At 36.6% G+C, this 21,298-nt stretch overlaps 2 protein-coding genes across 2 annotated transcripts in view; one reads left to right on the forward strand and one right to left on the reverse strand.

The window, feature by feature from the left end:
- Positions 1–8,719, forward strand: part of LOC122137796 (ras and Rab interactor 3-like) — a 28,631-nt gene extending 19,912 nt beyond the window's left edge. Inside the window, exons 7-11 of the mRNA XM_042726750.1 lie at positions 736–1,240; positions 4,191–4,496; positions 5,520–5,651; positions 6,302–6,468; positions 7,894–8,719. Of these exons, the coding sequence (XP_042582684.1) occupies positions 736–1,240; positions 4,191–4,496; positions 5,520–5,651; positions 6,302–6,468; positions 7,894–8,211 (1,428 nt within the window). The 3' untranslated portion in view covers positions 8,212–8,719. The remainder of the gene's footprint in view (positions 1–735; positions 1,241–4,190; positions 4,497–5,519; positions 5,652–6,301; positions 6,469–7,893) is intronic.
- A 1,762-nt stretch (positions 8,720–10,481) lies between these two features.
- Positions 10,482–21,298, reverse strand: LOC122137799 (actin-related protein 2-like). The gene is made up of 8 exons (XM_042726777.1): positions 21,187–21,298; positions 20,457–20,567; positions 19,277–19,565; positions 16,871–17,007; positions 15,856–16,005; positions 14,858–15,003; positions 14,437–14,569; positions 10,482–13,091 (listed from the first exon to the last, which is right to left on the reverse strand). The coding sequence occupies exons 1-8, from the start codon at positions 21,232–21,234 to the stop codon at positions 12,921–12,923; spliced, it is 1,185 nt and encodes a 394-aa protein (XP_042582711.1). The 5' UTR covers positions 21,235–21,298; the 3' UTR covers positions 10,482–12,920.

Raw genomic sequence — 21,298 nt, forward strand, 5'->3', positions numbered from 1 at the left:
GACTCCAGAGGGAGTCAAAGTTGTATTTTTATGTGTGCTGAAAAATAAAGTGGAAGCGGTGAAAGAGGAAGGTTTAAGAGCTTGAGGTAACCAATTTTATGTTTTTAGTGCCATGTCGCATTGATTTCATGTCACAATTTTATTGGCTGGTCAGTAAACGTGGATCATACCAGCAAACACACTGTGCGATGATCATGCTATATCGTAGGCTGTCTTTGGTCGCAAGACCGTGAAAACGGCCATTTTTGAACCTCTCTCACTGTACGATACAGGACCACCGATTAGGAACCACAATCACAGAAATCATCATGATTGTTTCACGATGCCAATCTTTCATCTGGGACAGCCAAAAACCGTGCAGTGTGTTTATGGCTTTAGCTCTAGAATCTTTAATCCTGCCCTTGGCCCTCCCAGGATTACACACACCTGGATAAATAAGAGTGATGGGTCCCCAGGACCAGGAGTGAAAAACCACTGGATTAAATCACAGTCCCCATGCAACTGTGCAGTAGTTAGCGCGGGTGGAAAGAGGCTTGCACAAATATAACCGTTACTGCTTAACTGCCTCCTACAAACAATATAATGATATTCCACATACTGTGCCTACACTGCACTTATGGTTCTGGAAGGTCATGATCATGATGTGTGTTTGAAACTGTTTCCCTAGTGCCAAGTTCTAAAAATAACATTGTTTTTTTTTACCTTACCCCCCCCCCACATCATGTGGTTCTATAGAGTAATTCCTTACCCCAGCAAGGCAACACTGACCTCAACAAAGATACTGAAGATGGTGAGGTGTGTCTGGCTTTGGAAAGGACTCGAGCTCCTTCCCTTGCTGAACTGGACAGCAATAGTTCCTTCAGCAGTCTGGAGGAGGAGGAAGCACAGGCAGACCTTGCCCACCAATGGCCACCTGCCGCACGTGGTACCCGGTTTCCCTCAGCAAACCCCACATCAACTCTGCGCCGCATGACTGCCGCCTTTGTTTGCGTGTTCGCTCCTGAGCGCCGAGTTGCCAGATTGGTGGACGAACTCTCGTGTGACAAGCGCTCCACATTTGGGTCACTGGTGCAGGACTTTTTAGAGAAGCAGAGGCAGGAGATGGAGGCCTCAAAACATAGTTCTGCTGTGGAGCTGCTTCAGGGGATGAGAAGATTTCTGTCCCAAGCCAAAAGTCTCCTTCTGGAAGCAGGAGAAATAGAACCTCCAATTGAGACACTGGTGCCTGAGAACGAGAAAGGTAAGGAGACATCACTTGAGGTTTAATCAGTGACCCAGTGTTGATGCATTACTTCCTGTAGCTCAGATAGCAGAACAGATGCTTACAATGCCAAGGTCACGAGTTAAATTTCCAGTGAACTTTACTAGCTGGTAAGAGCTGCACAAGTAAACCTCACTCCCCTCATTTTAAAAGGCGCACTAGCGAGTGACGCTAGACGCTGTGGTCTGTAACATACTTGTTAACATGCCTGCCTCCCATGCCAGCTACCTGGGTTCAAGTCCCACTCAGAGAAAGGCTGTTAGGACCAGAGTGGTTACATTGGTGCCGTGACCCGGATGAGGTTTAGGGGGTCAGTGTAAAGATGGCTATAGACTGTGGCCTGTAATGTCCTTGTTAGCGCGCCCGCCTCCCATATCGGTGTTCTGGGTTTGAGTCCTGGTGACCTAGGTTCGAGTCCTGCTCGGAGTAAGGTGGTTAAGACCAGAGGGATTACATTGGTGCCCTGACCCGGATGGAAGTGAGGTTTAGGGGGTCAGGGTAAAGATGGCTTTAGACTGTGGCCTTTAACGTCCTTGTTAGCATGCCTGCCTCCCATATCGGCGACCTGGGTTCGAGTCCTGGTGACCTAGGTTTGAGTCCTGTTTAGAGTAAGGTGGTTAGGACCGGAGGGGCTCCATTGGTGCCGTGACCCGGATGGGAGTGAGGTTTAAGGGTCTGAGTGTAAAGACCGCTATAGGCTGCGGTCTTTAACATCCTTGTTAGCGTGCCTGCCTGCCATACCAACGACCTAGGATCGAGTCCAGCTTGGAGCGGGGTGGTTAGGACTGAAGGGGTTACACTTGTGTGCAATATTAGTCAAACCTCCAAGTTTTCGGTTACCAGACCAGCAACCACTAGGCCAGGGGTTCTCAACTCTGGCCCTCGAGGACTACTTTCCTGCAGAGTTTACCTACAACCTTTATCAAACTCTTCTAGTAATTCTAGTAAACTTTCTAGTAATTCTGAAGATGTTTATTAGATTGTTCAGGTGTGTTTGATTAGGGTTGGAGCTAAACTCTGCAGGAAAGTGGACCTTAAGGGCCAGAGTTGAGAACCCCTGCACTAGGGGGTAAGAGTTGAGATTTTATGGTGTAATATGTTATAGAATTTTGATGATGGTTGTTCTGTTTACTTTTAATTAAAGAAAATGTGAGTAAGTTGGCAGGACATTGCTAGAAAGTTGCCTGGATGTTCTGAGTGGTTTGTAGATGGTCATCCCTATGATAGTCTCATCTTTAAATTTGTCTGAAGTCCCTCTTTTAATATCTTTTTATTGTCTTTATATGAGTATTTGCTCATTTTAATGTCTGTCAGGTGGAATCTGAAGGTCTGATTGTTCATGAAAGTAAACAATCAACAAGAAGCATTATGCATCATTCAAGTTCTGTTTACAGCACAAATGGTGCAGTTAAGTTAATTTTAATGAAGGTAAGTTTAATACACAAGGATGCACTAGGAGTTTGTTCAAATCATTAACCCTAAGCATGAGCAATATTAATTGTGATGTTTGACTTGGCAAACACCACAAAGGCTTTTACAGGAAGTAAATGACTCAACGCTATGAATTGCATCATGGAAACCAATCAGTAGGTTTTAAAAACTCTAAAACCACTGGAGTGGATAAAAGATGTGATTGGTTTCCTAGAATCCTTTGAAATAATGAATTTCTGGGAAATAGCATTAATGTTTGAATTGCAATGTTACATGTAGCTTTTATTAGCACAGCTGTAACATAGTTTTTTTGTGAGATGATGACTCCCGTTCTGTGATCCACTTATATATATTTCCAAAAATGTTCCTTGCAGAGTTTCTGTAGGAAAATGTGTTATCGTTAATGCAGCATGCTAACTTCTGGCAGCACAGCAGAGTTTAAGACACAAGTTTAAGTTACTGTAGCTATATTTTTATACTGCAGAACAATTACATCAGTCAAATAAGAACATCCAATCCTTTGTAAGCCTGCATAGCTGGGATTATGAGCTGATTATGAGGTATCTCCCCCAAATCAAAGCAAGAAATCTAAAAGCTGGCCACATCCCTGGAGATGGATGCTGTTTCAGATGTTGGTGGAGGCATTCGCATTTTCCACTTTGCATTTATCATTAGCACATGGCACATTCCCACGCATACTTCAGGAAGCGTGTGGAGAGAGAGAGATGATATAGAAGGAGGGATGGGGAGGAGATTTTGCTCAGTGCACAGATTTTCTTGTTTGCTATAATGTGTCTGGCTCTTTCTTCTTCTGTACAAACATTAATTTGCTATTGAACAGAGCTTATTTATTTTCATTAAGCTTGTTCAGTGGCTATGTGCCTTTGTGTTTACTACGAAGGACATAACCGTGTTTAAATAGAGCTAAAGGAAAAACGTGCACGTTCCAAATAGCTTTAGGCAAACATGAGTAGGCCAGTATGCAATCTGTGCCATATTTTCTCATTTTATGCAAAATCAGTGTAAAACGTAAGCATTCATTTTGGTTGATCAAAGCATTATTAAATTAGAAATGAATATATGAAGAAATATTCTGGGTTCAATAAAAGATATGCTCTGTTGGCAGCATTGACGGAAAAATTTGCATGCATAGTAATGCATTTACAGTATTAATCTACAGGCCAAGGCCATGCACCACAATACACATTACGATACAGACTATTTTCTAAAGTATAGCAACAATGTTTTGTGAGAAATTCATTTAAAATCACTAACCTTGTCTATTAAAAGCTACATCCAATATTTCAATCCCTGACAAGGCCATACAAAGCCAGCAAACACTGTAAGTGGCACACAAAGAGACCAGAAAAGAGTCTGTTATCATTCAGAAATATCCACCCACAGTATTTCACAGGAACAATTTACTTTACAGCTTTAAATAACACCATGTGCTTTACCAACAATAAAAGATGCATATTTCCTGTCATGTGACCCACAGATCTTGCCCTGGAAAAGGCTTTGTTTGGCTGCGTGTTGAAGCCGTTGAAGGTTCAGTTGCAGCAGGCGCTAGTTTCTCTTCACACTAAGGACGGCTCCTTACAGAAGATCACCGACAGCTTGCTGGCCAACCAGGAGGGGGCACTGGAGCGCCTGGCTGTACGAGTCAGCGTCCTGGACGTTCGCGGCATGGACAGAGCGAAGGCAAAGCTCACACTGATGCAGCGCAGCCATTCGCCCATTGACAAGGTGCTGCTTCTGCTGCAGGTGTGCAAGAGCGTTTACAAAGCCATGGGAACACAACCTGGTGAGCAAAGATTTAGATACTGGTTTGTCATCTTTAGGGCAACTTTCGCTGTTTCAATGTTAATTTAAAGGGGTCACGAACTGCCTCTGTTTTTTATTTTGAACTGTTCTGTGAGGTCAACTTATAATGATATCAAGAATTTGTATTTAAGGATTTAAAAGAAATTGGCTATTTTCTGTATTTTCTGTCTGTCCTGTTTTTGACACCCTCATCAGAATGCTCTGTTTGAATAGGCGTGGCGTATTCAGACTCGGAAGTAAACACCCACTGCTTTGATTGGCTAACAGTTGTGTATGATTGACAGCCACATCCTTCACAGATGGACGCTGCAGTGATTTAGGTTAAAAATGCATTAAATGCTCATTTCAAACAATCTGTTTAACAGACAATGCAATAGTGATCACTTAATGAAACAGTTACTCACACTTGTGTTGAGACATTACTGTCTGATCCATATAGTTGCACAGCATCGTCTTTTAGTTTAGATCTTTCTGAAAATCCTGTGTCGAATCATGCCTTGTTTTTAAATGAATACATGGTAAAATGAAGTGAACAAAGGACCAAGTTCTTACTGACGTGGTCTGGATCTTCATTAAAAATAAAGTTCATTTCCTGTTTCCTAACGTTGGGATCAGAAGGAAGGCAATGCAAACACTGTTTTTCCACAATTTGGCACTGCAAAGCATCTTGTTGTTTTCGGAGCATCTTTATTGTTTGGTTTCTGCATAGACCTGCGATTGTCTCTCTCATTATTTACACTACATGTGCGAATCGGTGGGCGGAGCTAAACAGGCAGTGATGTAGAAGCAGGCTTTGATCTTTTTGAATAGGTGCTTATCCACACTATTACATCATAGTTGCAAACTGCCTTCAATATAAGCTGTTTTTAGACTAACGAGAAAGTTTTCTGAAACATACAGGATGTTTTTATACTACAGTGACATCTTTCTTATATGTCAAAAGATCAAGGGAATGGTGGTTTCTTAGTTCATGACCCCTTTAAGGCTTATTTCTTCTTTGCAGATCAGGACGTGGGGTCTGAGGACTTCCTACCAGCGCTGTCCTATGTGCTAATTCAATGTAATATCCCGCAACTGCTGCTGGAGACGGAGTACATGATGGAGCTGCTTGAGCCATCATGGCTGACAGGAGAAGGTAAAGGAGAACTCGCCTCAAAAATCAACACATACAGACTCTGTTAAAATCCACTTTTGTTAGACTAACGGATCCAATCAGCAGACGGCACTTTTATGCTACCGTGTAAGATCATTTGTTAGATAACAGGTACTGCATGCATCCTTCACAGAATCCCGGACTGCGAGGAACAGAATCAAAGGGATATTCAAAGGCAATTATAAATATGCAAATTTACATTAATTACAGAGAAATGTCAATCAAAATGGTTTTATTTAAAAATTAACCAGCTCTAAAGACCATAAAACTCATGATTTTTACAATAAAACACAAAACTTTCAAGACAGACCTACCATGAGCTCCGAGCTGCAAGTGGGTGTGATTTCCACATCATTTATCATTTATCTTCATCAACTTCAATAGCCATACTCCCAGTGAAGAACTACACTACCTGAACAGAGCAACAGCAATCAAAAGTTGCTGTTACCATGGAAACCCAGCAGTGAACACACACTTCCATAAAGTCTTATGAATTATGTAATCCAGTTGATCTACCTACGCTTTAATACTAGTTATGTATTCTCTTTATGGATTTAGATTTTCTTAGATTTGGAAGTTTTCATTGTTGATGATGCCGAACTGAGGAGTTTTTATGTCTTTTTTGTTTGTAGGTGGATACTATTTGACGAGTGTGTATGCCAGCCTATGTCTGATCCAGAGCAAGCCTGGGGCCACGCCCACCTGCAGTCTGACCAATGAGGCTCAAGAGTACTTGAGGGAGTGGAGCAAGAGGCGGGGCCAAGAAGCCAAGACCCAGAAAGACAATCAGCTGAAACAGGTTGAAACCATAGACTGCATATATTTTTTCACACACACACACACACACACACACACACACACACACACACACACACACACACACACACACACACACACATGTATATATATATATAGAGAGAGAGAGAGAGAGAATTTCCTCTTTTACATTTTATATTTAGTTATTTATTGTTGTGGATTTGTCTTCTGTGCAGTCAAAGTAATTTTTAAAGGGATGGTAGATCCAAAACAACTGACTTGTAATAATATTTTATAATATAGTAGTCAACATTTGAAGTGGATCAAAAAAGTTCATCAAAACGCATTTTGGTTTTAGTTTTTAGGACAACTTTGATGAAAGGTTTTGATCCACTTCAAATGCTGACTAGTATATAAAGGGACATATTTGTGATTAGAACAGACTGTTCACCAGGAAATAATGTAAGACAGGTCTTGATTTCTGTCAGAGGTTTGATTGGATTTTAAAGCAGTGAAACATGTAGGGTAACATTTATAAATTATTTTTCCCCCTGCCCACACAGGATTGATTACATCAGCCAAAATTTCAAAAATCAGCCATTTTTTATTTTTTCCTTTTAAATAGTGTGAACAGTTTAATCATGCACACTGAAACTGTATTAAGTCTTTAAAACAGTTGGTTGATTGTTTATTTATTTAATAGTTTAATAGTTCATGCAAAAATGGAAATATGCTGAAAATGTACGCCCCTCCAGGCCCTCCAAGATGTAGATGAGTTTGTTTCTTCATCATAGTTGGAGAAATATAGCATTACAACACTAGCTCATCAGTGGATCCTCTGCAGTGAATGGGTGCCGTCAGAATGAGAGTCCAAACAGCAGATAAAAACAACTTAATAATCCACAAGTAATCCACACCACTCCAGTCCATCAGTTAACATCTTGTGAAGTGAAAGATGTGTGTTTGTAAGAAACAAATCCACCATTAAGGCATTTTTAACTTTAAACTATTTGTTACAGCTAAAATATGTGTCAATAATATTGCTTTCTCCAGTGGTCTGAATCAGGAGAAAAATATATGCCCAAATCAGGCACCGTTTACAAGCCAAAACAGTTCATAACAAATATGTTGATGGATTTTGATGTAAGTGGACTTTTGAGATGGACTTTATCACTGGATGATGCATTATCATAGAATATGGACTCGTATATTAGCCATTAAATGTCTTAATGATAAATTTATTTCCTACAAACATGCATAATTGCTGGACTGGAGTGGTGTGTATTGCTTGTGGATTATTGTGATGTTTTTATCAGCTGTTTGGACTCTCATTCTGACGGCACCCATTCACTGCAGAGCATCCATTAGTGAGCAAGTGATGTAATGCTACATTTCTCATCATTTTCATCTTGTGAACTATTCCTTTAGCTATGTGTGTTTGTTTTTGTTGTTTCCTGCCGGAGTGCAGAGGTTTGTGCGAGTGTTATTCCAGGACGACAGTCGTAGTGGAGTGCGAACACTCCTCTGGAAGACGGGGGAAAATGTCGAGGCTTTATCCCAAACCTGCGCCGGTCTGTTCGGCGTGACGGAGCCGCAGCACTACTGTCTGTTCTGGAGGAGTGAAGGGGAAATGCGTCCTCTACCGGCCCACGTTCAGCCCCATCACCTGGGCATGCATGAGGGAGCGTCGCTGTCCTACCTCCGCTCCGATCACGACTTCAGCAAGATGCGCAGACTGACCAGAGGAGGCGCTGTAGATCTAGGCGAGTCGGTGTGCGAGGAGTGAAGAGACGCAGGTGCACAATGTGACTTTTACATTTATATTTGTTGTCACGTTGGTGGCAAGAGGATTATGGATGTCACACAGTATTTGAATGCTGTATATGTGTTCAGTTCTATGGATGATGGTGATTATTTTCGTGTGTTTGGGTGTGTTGTGTGTAATCAGAAAGCACAATAGCATTTTGAATTAATCGAAGCAAGATACTTGGTAATAATGCAAAAAGCAATATCTGCCAAACAGGAGATCTGGAAACGCTGTCCAGCGATCTGAGATTCAGCGGTCACTTATCAATTGGCTTGCAGAGGTGTGCATTGCAGGGTAATACCAAAGTGTTGACTATAAACAAAAAAATCTAAATAAAAATGAGTTAAGTTTAAACAATACATCATATATGTGCACTGAGTAATGGCACTGTGTCTGCACTGGACGCATGTAGCATGCTGCATTGAATCACTGGAGCTGTTTACACTGGACGAGCCTGACGCCATGCACCTTCAGTTCATGCTTTCATTCGTTTTTATTACATATGAAATTTTTAAAAATTTTTTATGTTATTTTATGTGTATTGATTTTTATTAATTTTATCAAATTCTATATTGGTGCCCATAAGGCCACATAAAAATCTGGAATTTATTTATTTAATTATTTTGACGTGAGATTTTACCCTAAAAAAGAACAAAAAAATCAAACATTTTGATTTTCGTTTGAAGCTCCATTGCAGCTCGAGATCTCAAATGCATCAACTTCACTGAAATGCTGATTCATTTATTTTTAATGAATGCATTTTAGCAAATTAGAAAAATAGGCAAGTATGATTATTTCATATGTAACATCTATTTCATAAATCCATTTTTATACCAGTTATTTTTTGTTAAAATATGTAGTTATATGTTTACCATTCGAAAAGGTAAAGGTGTTTTTAATGTTTTATCTCTTCTGCTCACCAAGGCTGCATTTATTTGATCAAAAATACAGTAAAAACAGTAATGTTGTGAAATATTATTATAATTTAAAATAACTGTTTTCTATGTTAATATATATTAAAGTGTAATTTATTTCTGTGATGTGCAGCTGAATTTTCAGCATCATTACTCCAGTCTTCAGAGTCACATGATCCTTCAGAAGTCATACTAATATGATGATTTGCTGCTCAAGAAACATTTCTGATTATTATCAATGTTGAAAACTGATTCATATTTTTGTGGAAACCTTTTTAATTTCTCAGAATTCTTTGATAAATAGCAAGTTAAAAAGAACAGCCTTTATTTGAGACATAAGTGTCTTTAGTGTCACTTATGATCAATTTAATGCATCTTTGTAGTAATTTCTTAAAAAAAAAAAAGTCTCACAGACCCCAAACTTTTAAACAATTGTTGTTGTATATACAGTAACTATATATATATAGTTGGAAACAAAGTTATTCACACATTCTGCGCTTGCTGAACTTGTAACATTGACCTATATTGTATATGTATGTATGTTTCGTTATGAGATGACGTGCAGCTTCAGCACCTCCAGTGTGGACAGCGACACGCTTCCAGTGTGAATACAGTGTGATTCTGGAGTGTGTTGTGAGTTTTACAAGGTTTACTTGAACTGCACTGGCTATTTTGTTCGCTGAACATTATTAACTGATCACCGTGGACTTGCTCACTGAATCACCACTGGCCTGATATTTGTGTTTATTTGACTTTTCCTTCATATTCTTCAGAAAGCAGACCATTTCATTGTGTGAAGGATGTAGTGAACATGTGGCATTATGATCATTTGTGAATACTCATGTAAATAGACTCCAAAGAAGCAGCTGGTTGTGTTTTGCAGACGTGTTCAGCACTAATATTGTAAGCTGTGGCGCTCGCTGAATGTGCGGCTCTGGTTTCAGCTCACTCATAAAACTGTCAGGAGCTGCCCACAATTCAGCTCATACTGGGAAGCAAATTTTGTTAAGTCAGGATGAATTTCCCTCTCAGACTGAGGAGAGGAATGTGATTCTCAAAATGGCCATCAAGTGTCAAGCTTGGGTGTTTCATAGGCAGGTTTTAGTTTTAAACCCGGGTCATATGCATGAAACGGTGCCGTTTGTGCCTGAAAAATGCCTGATTTTTACAAAAGATTTTATCGTTTTTGAACCAGAAATAATACCCCATTTAAATTACTATTACCCCAAAAATAAAACATGGTCACTGCCTTACACAGCATTTAATATTACTGTTACTATAAAAAAGCTGTTTGGACTGTAATTTCTAGACTTATAATTTGAATAAATAATTCTAGTAGTATCACTAGTTTTGTGTGCCTTACAATATTAAAAAAATATAAAAAATAAAAAATTACAAATTCATTTTTAAATGAATGCAAATATAATTTAAAATGCAATCACATAATTTTTTGCATTTTAATTGAATTAATTTTTACTTTTTTATTTATTTTTGGGACATTTTTGCACTGCTGTTCAACTCCAAGTAAAATATATTGTTTGTATGTGTGTGTGTGTGTGTGTGTGTGTATGTGTGTGTGTGTGTGTGTGAAGAGTTAGTTTGCAAAAACAGATAACTGTTTTTAAAAATGTTCAAAAATCATGATTGTTTTTTGTTTGTTTGTTTGTTTTTTATCCTGCATTGCAATTAATATCAAACTGCCTTGTTTTTTTTTGTTTTTTTTTAAATAATAGTAACTACAAAATACAGCTAACACAATCAAAACATGACAACACAATAAAAAACATGATTTATGAAAATGAATCAAAACTAGTAATCTGTTTTTGCTAATAAACTCATATAGCTATATGTATATTTCTTTGTATTACTAATATTTTTTCAGGCTTGAACATCAGTGTCAAAATGTCTGATATTTTGGTTCATTTTAGTTAATTCTAACACTATATAACCGATGAAAATGTAATGGTGATGTATGGGAATAATATGCAAATATTTCATTTTTGAATGATTTTCCTTCGCATGCAGCAGAGTTCAGTCCATCACTGGATGTGTAGAGACACACACACGGCAGCGTTTCCTGCGAATCTCCCGCCAAACGCTCTCTCGCCGCTTTCACTCTGACTCTGAATGTGACGTTGTAATGCTTTCTTTCTACAGTGAACTGTGCAACTATAATGTAATGCTTATTCTATGATTCACGGGGCTCTGGTTATGACTTCAGTTCAGCTTTGATGCTTTTTATTGCTGGATCAGTTGAACTCGTGGCCGATGCATGCGTTCGTTTGTGATGCGGTTCATTGTGATGCATGGATGAACAATATGCTTCATATGGCATCATCACGCTCAGATTAATTTCTCTGAATGTTTACTGCCTAGGGAACGGTGCTGTACGCTTGTTCACTGACATGCAGTATTAAACATACAGTATTATGAATGCAAACGCCTGACATCTGTCTCTCTGGAGCCGCTGGTTGGATTATGGATTATTATGGATTATTGTTTGCTGTTTTATACACTCACATTAACCTCAGCATTAGTAAGTTTGTAGTCTTTGTAGTCCACTAGATGGCAACAGCAACTTACAGTAGTATAATGTAGTAGTTTTGCAGCTCTTTTTCTGATTTGAGTTATATTTGGTGGATTGGTTGGAAAAATAACAATAAGAAATATTCATTTTCAACAAATGACTTTTATTGTTCTATTTTAATATGTAAAAAAAAAAAAATGTTTAGGCAGGTCAAACTTTTCTCTCAATGTCTTTAGTTTCAATTTGCCATTTATTTAATTACATTTCTTTACATGATGTGATTTAAATTTATACTTCAAGGTCAGAATTGGCTTGGATAAAAGTCTCAAGTCTCCAGATAGTTAAATCTGACAAAACAATAACTGGTTTAAAATTAAAAACTAATAAAGAAAAATATTTTATTTGTTATTTCCAAAACATAACATTTTGTGTCTTAGTTTGGTTTTGCTTAGTTTATATTCATTTTAGGTATTTTCATCTTAGAGAGAGAGAGAGAGAGCTTAAATTTTTATTTCAGTATTAGTTTAATTTTTAATTTATGTAATTCAAGTTTTTTTTCTTATATTTTTTTTTAGGTTTAACCTTTTCATCTAATATTTATATTTTATTTCAACTTCATTCAAAATGTTTAAATGTATACTTTGATGACAAATTTGCTTGGTCGAAAGTCTCCAGGAGTTAGTTAAATCTGAAGAAATCGAAAGAAAAACAGTTCATAAATAGAGTAAAAATGCTTTATTTTTATTTTTAAAATTATAAAGTTTGGTGTTTTAGTTTAGTAAGACAGCAGTAATAATATTTTGTCTTATTTGAAATAATCAATATGGTAAGAAGTCTAAAGTATGAGGGTTATTTTAGTATTATTGAGATATTATTATAGTTTTTATTCATATTTTGAATTAGTTTTTATATTATATTATCTGTTTTAATTTTAGTTTATCTTTGTCATTTTTATTATTATTTTTCAAATATATTTGTTTCCATTCATTTTAGTTATTTTAGTACATGAAGATCAACTAAATGAAAATGAGAAATGTTGACTTAGCAACAGTTTTTTTTTTCCAGTAGAGTTTATTTTAATTCAAGTAATGACAAATTTTTTGTCGTTTTAGTTTCAGTTCACTATAATAACCCAATGAGTATTTATTTGATCATTATTTTGATAGCTAGGTAGTGTTTGAGCTCTACATTAAAACCTGTAACCAGCCTTATATGAACTCCTCAGATGTCTGCAGTGATAAAGCGTCTCATCTCAGCGCTCCTCCCAGTTTGTCCAGCACCTTCAGGCCTCTCTCCTCGTACTCGGCTCTCGAGAGCCAGAAGGACTCCTTGTCTTTCATGATGTTGGCCAGCACCGCTCCTCCCATGAACACCATGTGTTTGCGCTGCGGAGGGTCTTCGATGCGGATCTTAAATTTCTGTGGGAGAGAAAGTTGTTGGAGAATGTCAAATTCAGCTCGATTGGAGCAAAATAAATTACGACTAATACAAGTGTTCAGTTTGTGACATATAGCCTGCATCTTTACATTCATTTACATTATCTATAGCTTCATTTACATGTCAGCAGCAGCTCTCTCTCTTGCTTTTCTAAGGCCTTTGTGATGTAAAACTGCTCACCTGGGGCCTCATGTATGAATGTTTTGTACACACTAATTGAGTTTTTGAAACATCCATACACTAGAGATCAACCAATCATGGATTCTGCAATAATTACAGTCATCGAAAAAAGCTAATTCCCAATTAATCAGTCAAAAGTTTTTAAAAACTAGATATTGAACTGAATAAGGTGAATCTTTATATTATTGCGTTATTATTTTAGGAGGTAAATTAATTTGAAAAGAAAAATTGCATGAGATGAGACATTTTGAGACATATCTTCAATTAATTAAATTTTTTTTTTTACAATATTTTCAATTGGCTTTTTTAGATTGACAGTTTTTCATTTTAATTATAGTTTAAGTTTTAGTCATTTTGTTGTGCTTTTATGATTTTATTAATATTTGTATTTTAAATATTTTTATATAATTATGTTGTTTATTTTAGATTTACATTTCGCATTTTAAGTACTTTAACTTATTTCAGGTGTCAACATTTCTACTTTTTTAAAGAAAATTTTGAATTTAAGATTTAAATCTAAAGTTTTTTTTTTTTTTACTTTTTAAAATAGTTTTTCATCTAATATTTATATTTTTTTATACACCTTTATTTCAATTACTACGACTGCGTTTTAATGCCATGTTAAAAAAATTGCAAAATCTAAGATTACGAGATTAAAGTCGTTATATTTCAAGAATAAAGTCGAAATTACGAGAATAAAGTCGAAATATTACGAGAATAAAGTCGAAATATTACAACAAAGTCTAAATGTTTAGAGAATAAAGTTGAAATATTACAACAAAGTCTAAATGTTTTGAGAATAAATTTATTCTTGAAATATTACGACTTTAATCTTGTAGTCTGAGATATTTTATTTTATTTTTACGTGGCACTAAAACGGCATCATAAATTACCATTTTTTACATTTTTTTTACAATGTCAACATTGTAGCCCACCGGCATTTAGTTTTTGTCTCGTTTTAAGCTTTTAGGTTTATGCTTAAAATAAGGAAAAATATATATATTTCTAATGGGAAAATAACACAAATAAGCTTAAAATGAAGTTGAACATTATTCTGCTTCTCACGTAAATTGATCTTGTTTCTATGGACAAACATACAGAAATCCTAGCATATAAATGAGCAGCATTAGCATTGTAACAGCTTACAGAAAGTTTCTCAGTGTCTCCCTTCAGCACTCTCTCCAGATACAGCTGCTTGATCTCGCGCTCCAAACGGGAAGGAAGTCCCGGGTACATGGTGCTTCCTCCAGACAGGACGATGTGCTTGTAGAACTCCGACTTCAGATGGACGGTAAGACGTGAAGGAAAAATCCAGATGCAGAAACATCTGTGACATGCTGAAAATGACCTCAGAAAAGTGCTTCGGTTGTTTTTAACCTGAAATATTCCTTTAAAAACTAGCTGTGCTGAGTAAAGTCTCTCCGGAAGGTCTTGGATAAAAATATCCCCTAACTTTTGCAATTGCAGAACAAATCTGTCCAATTACTGACCATACGTCAAGTCAACTTTTGCACAGGGTCAAGCATTAAGGGTCTAATTGAGGATGATGCTGTTGAATTATTCTGACCTGGTGTCAATGTCTGCTGCCTGGATGGTGTTGAAGAGCAGCTCGGCCACACCAACACCCTCCACGTTAATGAGATGAGGCTGGAAAAGAGCCTCTGGCGCACCAAACCTCTCGCCTCCCACCATTATCGTCCGCCCGTCTGGTAACTGCACACAGAAAAGGTCAGTCAAATGTTTATTTTCTGTAAAGAGGCCAGTCAAGTTTAAATACACATGCATGAAAAACTTATAGCAGCTCTCTGGTGCCCCCTATTTGCAGATACATAGAGTACAAAAAAGTATTTGAAAAACGAACAAAAAGACAAAGATACAAGACCAGATTTAATGAGGGAAAAAACTACAATCCCATGAAGCATTATAACTGAAATAACTGCAGTAAAAACTATGGTGAAATACGAAACTTTTAATTTAAAGTTGTTGATTTCATCTATAGAAACAATATTTTACATTTATTACCAAATATCAGTATATATACTACTATTTTTTGCGTAAGTATTGTGAGAGCGTAGAGAGACCAGCTTGATTTCATAATTTGTGGTGCATCATGGGAGTGGGTGGAGCTAAAGAGCTCTTGGCGACTCTCTGATTGGTGGAATTCTTGCACAGCATCATGGGTAATGTAGTTTTCACCACAAATTTCAGTGTTTAACGGGGATATTTTGGAAAAAATAAGTTGAAATAATACAAAAACATATACCATTGACTAACAGATACGCAGCTCACAACAGGTCTGTCTTTAAATATTTATAAGTTATCATTAAAAATAAGTTTCCCTAATAGAAATCGATGGTTTAATTGGAAATCTCAACTGGAAAGTTAAAGTAATATGCACTATATCTGTGATTCTCAGTTAGTTTTGCCTTAGGACATATTTGAAATGGAGCAGCAATATAGTATCAAGCTTAGCCTATTTTTGTTCATGGTTTGCGAGGGCATTTCCTAGAATATCTTTATTTTCATCAAGTGTAAGTGTATTTTGTGTGTTTTTAAGTGTCTTACTGTGTAGGACTCCACCAAGACGCTGGTCTCGTTGGCCAGTTTCTGTTCCTGCTCAATGTTGTAGCCAACAAAACACAGTTTCTCCTTCATCATCCGCACCGTCTCGAAGTCCGCCGTGTGGTTGAAGGCGTAGCCTCGCAGAAGCAGCAGCTGCACGGATGAATATATAATGGATGAAAGATGTATTTTTGCTAACACTCGGCATATGTTGGTGATACCTGATGTAGTTTGAACTCTTTAAAAATAAAACAATAATTCTAGATTCTAGTTTTAATCCATTTTAAGATCATTAGATAGCAAAATGGACAGTTTAATGAAACGTCTCAGGTAGAAGTTAAACTCGAAGGCATCTGTGAATTAATGCTGATTACAGTAATGCATTTACAATGCAAGTCAAGAGTCCTGACATTAATAAGTCACAGTTTCAGCACAACTGTTTTCTTGATCAGCAATCAGCATATTAGAATGATTTCTGAAGATCATGTGACACTGAAGACTGGAGTAATGATGCTTAAAATACAGTTTTGATCACAGCAATAATAAAGCAATAATCCCCGTGAAGCTGTGGTTTACAGTGAATATATAACAGCTAAGGGGCGTTGTTAGGCACGAGGTGAAGTGGAGTTAGCTGTTATAAATTGACTGTAAACCACGGCTTCATGGGGATTATTGCATTTATAAAACAGTTATTCCATATACATAGTAAGGTTTCACAGAATAAATCAGAGCAAATAAAGTGTAATGATATTAAAAACAGTATTCTTCCACCAAACAATGTAGTTCCTCAAAAACAGTTGGAGTTGCAACAAAGTGGTTGCACAGAAGTAAACAAAGGTGTATGTTTGTACAGTAATTTACAACAGCTTCGAACGCGGCTCAACCAATCAGAATCAAGGACCGGAACTCTCCGTTTTATAATGTCTCTTTAAACATGTACTGAACCGGTAACATTGCACTAAAGCGGTCATCCTCAGTTTCCATGGTGAGAACAGAAAAGTGGAAAGGAAGGTGTCACCTTAATCAGATAGCGTGTGATGTCTCGTCCTGCGATGTCTAAGCGGCGCGTGAGGTGAGGCAGAGAGAAGCCCTCATAAACAGGACAGATGTGAGTCACACCGTCTCCCGAATCGATCACCACACCGGTCAACAAACCTGCCACACAGACACAGCATACACTCAGGGTTCCCAAGTCTGTGATTTTCACAATTGGACCCCTTTTAAATGGTTGTTGCGAGTTGATTTTTTGGTTGGTTACATATTACAAGTTACCCTATTTAAAATGTATTAAGTAGTGTGACTACATTAATAAAGTAACTGATTACTTTTTGATTAATTTTCTAAATTTCTAACAAATGTTTTCAACTGTTAATCATTTTTGATCATTTTCAATTCAATTCAATTCAAGTTTATTTGTATAGCGCTTTTTACGATACAAATCATTGCAAAGCAACTTTACAGAAAATTAAGTTTCTACAATATTTAGTAGTAGGTTATCAGTGGTGACTGTCAGTTTATGTGCATACGGCAGAAATGTTCAGAAAAATCAATAAAAGACGTAAACAAACAGATGATTAACAATATTAACAGCAATTATGCAATCAAACTTATAGCAAAGTGTGGTCATTTAAAGCAGGCAGGGTTCAAAGTCCTTCTTCACTTGAATTAATATTAAAATAATTAAATTTTAAAACAGAGTGGTTAAATTCTGACGATTCTGAGGTTAAATACAGATTTAAAATCATTACAAGAAACCATTTAATAGCTAGGATATACTGTTTTTGAAATCAAATCTTTGCACAGTTATGAAAGGAAACACTGACATCTAACAAAGCCTTGGGAAAAAAAAAGAATTAATCTTAAAAAAATAAAGCATAAACTTAAACCCAAATAGGAAATAAAACAGTTAAGCATGTGTCCCAAACTCCTGAAACATTGGTGTCTTATATTTTAAAGCAGTTGATGCAATTTGGGAAAATATTCAGATGTAACCCAATTTGTAATTGTTAACAATTTCATAAATATCTCTAATTTAATTACACATTTTTTTCTAGTCTAGCCCCAAAACTAGACATATTGCATATTTGACTGAAATGTTTATATTGATATTTTTTTGTCATTTTTATTTGTAATGATTTTTTTTTGAGGGAGGGTACCATTCTGTCTTTGGGCTTCTTTGAAAACAGGCTGATTGTGAGTGATTTTTCAAATCCCACCTTTTAAATAAAACAGACAATCGCTGATTGATAAAGTTATCGTGTCACTGCAGCTGCTGTTAAAAGCTCCGGTTGCCATTTAAGCATGATTTAAACAGTCAGCTCAGACGCGCGCTTAGGACTGCACATGTGCAATGGCTGGATCAACCCGAAGATTGTTTAACGCTAATTGAGCTTAAAGCGTTAGTTCACCCAAAAATGAAAATTCTGTCATTAATTACTCAGCATCATGTCATTCCAAACCCGTAAGACCTTCGTTTATCTTTGGAACACAAATTAAGATATTTCTGATGAAATCCAAGAGCTTTCTGATCAAGGCCCAGAAACGTAGTAAGGACATCGTTAAAATAGTCCATGTGACATCAGGGGTTCAACCGTAATTTTACGGAGCTACGAGAATACTTTTTGTATGCAAAGAAAACGAAAATAACAATTTTATTTAGCAATACTTCTTCAGTCATGATGCATGCGGGAGCTCTCCTCTAAATGTAAACTAATGTAAACACGCGCATTCATTGTTTACATACAGGAAAATCATGCGCATGCATTGTGATACCCTCCAAAATGGCACTCTAGGGTGACTCGGAGGAAAAGAATTGTTGAATGAAGTTATTTTAGTTTTCTTTTCGCACAAAAAGTATTGTTGTAGCTTCATAAAATTACGGTTGAAGCCCCTGATGTCACGTGGACTATTTTAACGATGTGCTTTCTGGGCCTTGATCGTGTTAGTAACCTACCCTTGCTGTCTATTGAGGGTCAGAAAGCTCTCGGATTTCATCAAAAATATTGGTGTTCCAAAGATGAACGAAGGTCTTGTGGGTTTGGAACGGCATGAGGATGAGTAATTAATGACCGAATTTTCATTTTTGGGTGAACTAACCCTTTAAGAAACTATATTTATGGGGAAGTTGTCTTGCTGATTTCAAATATGTTATTTAAACATTTAAATAACAATACTTTCATAACTTGTAAATTTATCGTTTTTTGAGACAATGAATATTTCCAATTCAACTAAACTACTAAACCTATTTTTTAATCTTCTGCTTGCTTTTTAAAAATGAAACAATAAGGCATCATTACGTATTCTAATGAGGAAGTGGTGGTTTAGGGTGATTGGGTTAATTTGGGCTAGTTTTGTTTTGCAGACCTGGCAACCCTTTCCCATCATTCAGCAGCACATTTAATGTGTTCACAGGTCTGTTTTTTACCCTGAGCGTAGAGAGTCAGCACGGCCTGAATGGCGATGTAGATGCCGTGGAACTTGTAGGTCTCAAACATGACCTCGGCGATCTTCTGTCGGTTCTTCAGCGGGTTCAAGGGCGGCTCCGTCAGCAGGACCTTACAGTCGGGAGGGTTGATGTTGAGCCGCTGCGGGCCGAATGTGTGATCCCACAGGTGCAGCATGTCCTCCCAGCGGCGGACTATCCCGTTCTCCATGGGGTACGAGACCTCCAGCATGGAGCGGCATTCACTCGCCTCTTCACCAACCATCAGATCCTGAAGAAGAGCCGAACAGTGTTGACTTTAGTACTGAACGAGTCAAAAACAATAACAAATGAATAAAGCATTGAGGGTACTGAATTTTTACTTTAATAAAAAAATATTTTTATCCAGTCCATTTAAAAATGCATCTGTGTATTAAATTAATTAAATACTCTGCCAATTTAAAGATGGAGTATGGTTTTTCTGCAGCAAAAATAATGAATCTGACACAACTCTAATAATCTGGTGTTTAATGTCAACAGTCTTGAAATTTTTTAAAAGAAAATTGTTTTGTTATTTATCTGAAAAATATAAACTTATATTAGAATAATAGATATGACAGTGCATATTACATTTTTGTGATTATTGAAATGTTTGAGAGTACAAAGGATATGTTATAGCATTAAATAATATTGAATAAGCCACTTAAATGTACAATAAAATATATTAAAACGAGGAATGGAATTATTCTAAATAATGATAAATCTATAACAAATCAGAGATGTTTTTATTTCTATCATGTTAAATGACAATGTGTTTCAGTGTAATTTATTTATACTATATTAGCATTATATGTTTATTAATATTTTGAATTCTTTTATATTTTAATATTTTCAGGTTGTATTTTAGTTCAAGTTTTAGTAGTTTTATGATCTTTTGAAATTTTTATTGTTTGTTTTTTTAAGTATTTTCTAATTTTATTTATTTTTATTTATTTTAACAGTTTTATTTCAATGTAATTGTATTGTTTTAGATGTGTTTACTTCACTACTTGGCATTACAACATTTTAAAATATCATTAATTTCTTCATATAATATTTTTTATATTTTTATTTCAGCTTTATTTATTTTTTTTTTTTTTTTATTATTTTTTTTTTTTTTTAATTTTTTGGCTGTATAACTCACCTTGATCTCTATATTCCCAACTTTTGTATCTGACCGAATGATGGGACGTCCCACCAGGGCTGGGAAGATGTGATCGGGAAAATTGGAGCCAGCAAAACCACACTTGACAAACTGCAGACATTATGTGAGAAGATGTCAAGTGAGTCAAGTAGAAACTAAAACTCAGTTCTCTTATACCTGTTTTAGGTTTGTAAGGTCATGCCGCAGATATCACACTGAATTATCTGAGGTTAGCTTGTTTTGAAGAACTGCAACTTCTCTGCTTTCACTAAACTGTTTTAAAGAGACTAGCTCATGACGTAGAGAAGCACAACACTACTGACAAGCTTCAAAGTTTAAAGCACTTCCTCATTTGTGACCAATAACTGTGTATCTTTTCCCCTGCCACCTTTTAAGGTGAAGTGAACAGTGTTTCTGGCCAGACGTGTTCAGACAGATTTCAGCAATGCAACAACACGTCAGGCATGCAATGCAGTCACTATCAAGCCATGGGGAAAAAAAAAAAAGTTTCTGAAATCTTATGTGTTTTAAAGTTTAGTTAAGAATGTTAGAAGAAGCTTTTAAAATGGCAAAATATTTAGTTTCTTCAACATTCATTTCAACACAAATAGTGTTGATGTTCAGTCCTGTGCATCAGTATCCAGTATTTAAATCAGTGATATTCTATAGAAGCAGATATATTTTTTACATAGTGTTTTAACCCCATTATAATGACTCGTGTATCTCTTACCCCCGTCCCATTGTCACAGACGACCACTTTCCTCCCGCCGCTGTCCATGCTGTTTCAGATGAGCTGCAGGGACTGAGGATGCAGACGCTCGTCAGTCTCAGTCTGGCTGTTT

Source organism: Cyprinus carpio, chromosome B7 (assembly GCF_018340385.1).
Source record: "Cyprinus carpio isolate SPL01 chromosome B7, ASM1834038v1, whole genome shotgun sequence".
NCBI classification, from domain to species: Eukaryota; Metazoa; Chordata; class Actinopteri; order Cypriniformes; family Cyprinidae; genus Cyprinus; species Cyprinus carpio.

Coding starts and splice junctions, on each gene's coding strand:
- LOC122137799 (XM_042726777.1), bottom strand. CDS start 21,234: ATGGACAGCGGCGGGAGGAAAGTGGTCGTCTGTGACAATGGGACGGGG. Junction 20,568..21,186: donor TCTGTGACAATGGGACGGGG/GTAAGAGATACA, acceptor TAATGTCTGCAG/TTTGTCAAGTGTGGTTTTGC. Junction 19,566..20,456: donor TTGGGAATATAGAGATCAAG/GTGAGTTATACA, acceptor GCTCTTCTTCAG/GATCTGATGGTTGGTGAAGA.